The sequence below is a fragment of the Meleagris gallopavo genome, unplaced genomic scaffold, assembly GCF_000146605.3.
Source record: "Meleagris gallopavo isolate NT-WF06-2002-E0010 breed Aviagen turkey brand Nicholas breeding stock unplaced genomic scaffold, Turkey_5.1 ChrUn_random_7180001869617, whole genome shotgun sequence".
Lineage (NCBI taxonomy): Eukaryota > Metazoa > Chordata > Aves > Galliformes > Phasianidae > Meleagris > Meleagris gallopavo.
The window spans coordinates 37040-38073 of NW_011134588.1; the positions used below are offsets into that span (position 1 = coordinate 37040).

At 67.7% G+C, this 1034-nt stretch overlaps 1 protein-coding gene across 1 annotated transcript in view; it reads left to right on the plus strand.

The window, feature by feature from the left end:
* Positions 1 to 6: 6 nt before the first annotated feature.
* The window catches only part of LRFN1 (leucine rich repeat and fibronectin type III domain containing 1), a 5051-nt gene continuing 4023 nt past the window's right edge, over positions 7 to 1034 (plus strand). The window contains exons 1-2 of the mRNA XM_010727080.1: positions 7 to 230; positions 893 to 1031. Of these exons, the coding sequence (XP_010725382.1) occupies positions 55 to 230; positions 893 to 1031 (315 nt within the window). The 5' untranslated portion in view covers positions 7 to 54. The remainder of the gene's footprint in view (positions 231 to 892; positions 1032 to 1034) is intronic.

Genomic DNA, 1034 nt, shown 5'->3' on the forward strand with positions numbered 1-1034 from the left:
CACCGGCACGGGGATGGGGACGGGGAAGCGCAGGCCGGTCCCGGCCCCTCGGATATGGCGCGGGCTGGAGCCAACGAATCGCTGTCAGTGGGTGCGGAGCGACGCATCGTGGCAGCGGATCTGACGGCGTCGTCGGCGCGCATCCGCTGGCTGCCGCAGCGCCACGTCCCTGGGCTGCGCATGTTCCAGATCCAGTACAACAGCTCCATCGACGACTCGCTCGTTTACAGGTTTGGGCTGCGAGGCTTTTCGGAAAGTGGGGAGGGGGTGTTGGGCTCGATGGTGTTGGGTGGTGCGTTGTGAGGGACCGTGGGGTGTTGCACGGAGCTGTGCACAGCTGTGGGACGTTGCGTGGTGTTGCACAGAGCTGGCAGGCATTGCGAGGTGTTGCTCGAGGGCATTGCAGAGCATGGCTCAGGTCTGGGGGGTGTTGCACGGAGCGGCGCTGTGCTGCAGGGCTTTGCATGGGAGTCACAGAATCACAGAATGGCCAGGGTTGGAAGGGAACTCAAGGATCGTGAAGCTCCAACCCCCTGCCGCACGCAGGGCCACCAACCTCCCCATTTCATACCAGCCCAGGCTGCCCAGGGCCCCGTCCAACCTGGGAGTCGCAGGACAGGAGAGCGTTTGTGGGGTCACCGCATGGGATTGCGGGGTCACGGGGCTCCGCATGGGATCACACGGGGCTACGAGGCACTGCACGGCACTGCGCAGACCCAGGGGCCGTGGGGCATCGCACGCAGCCACATGGTTTTGCAGAGCGTCGCACGAGGCTGCGCCGTGCCTCTCAACACCGCAGGGGCGGCGTGGAGCCGCAGAGCAGCGTGGCGCGTTGCGGGGGCCTCGGGCTGCCCCCCACCCACCACCTTTTCCGCCCCCTCCTTCTCCGCAGGCTGCTGCCCCCGTCCAGCCGGAGCTTCGTGCTGCGGGATTTGGCCGCTGGCCGCGAATACGACCTCTGCGTCTCCGCGCTCTACGCCGAAGGCACCGCGGCGCCGCCCGCATCCCGGGCTCTGGGCTGCGTCCGCTTCGCC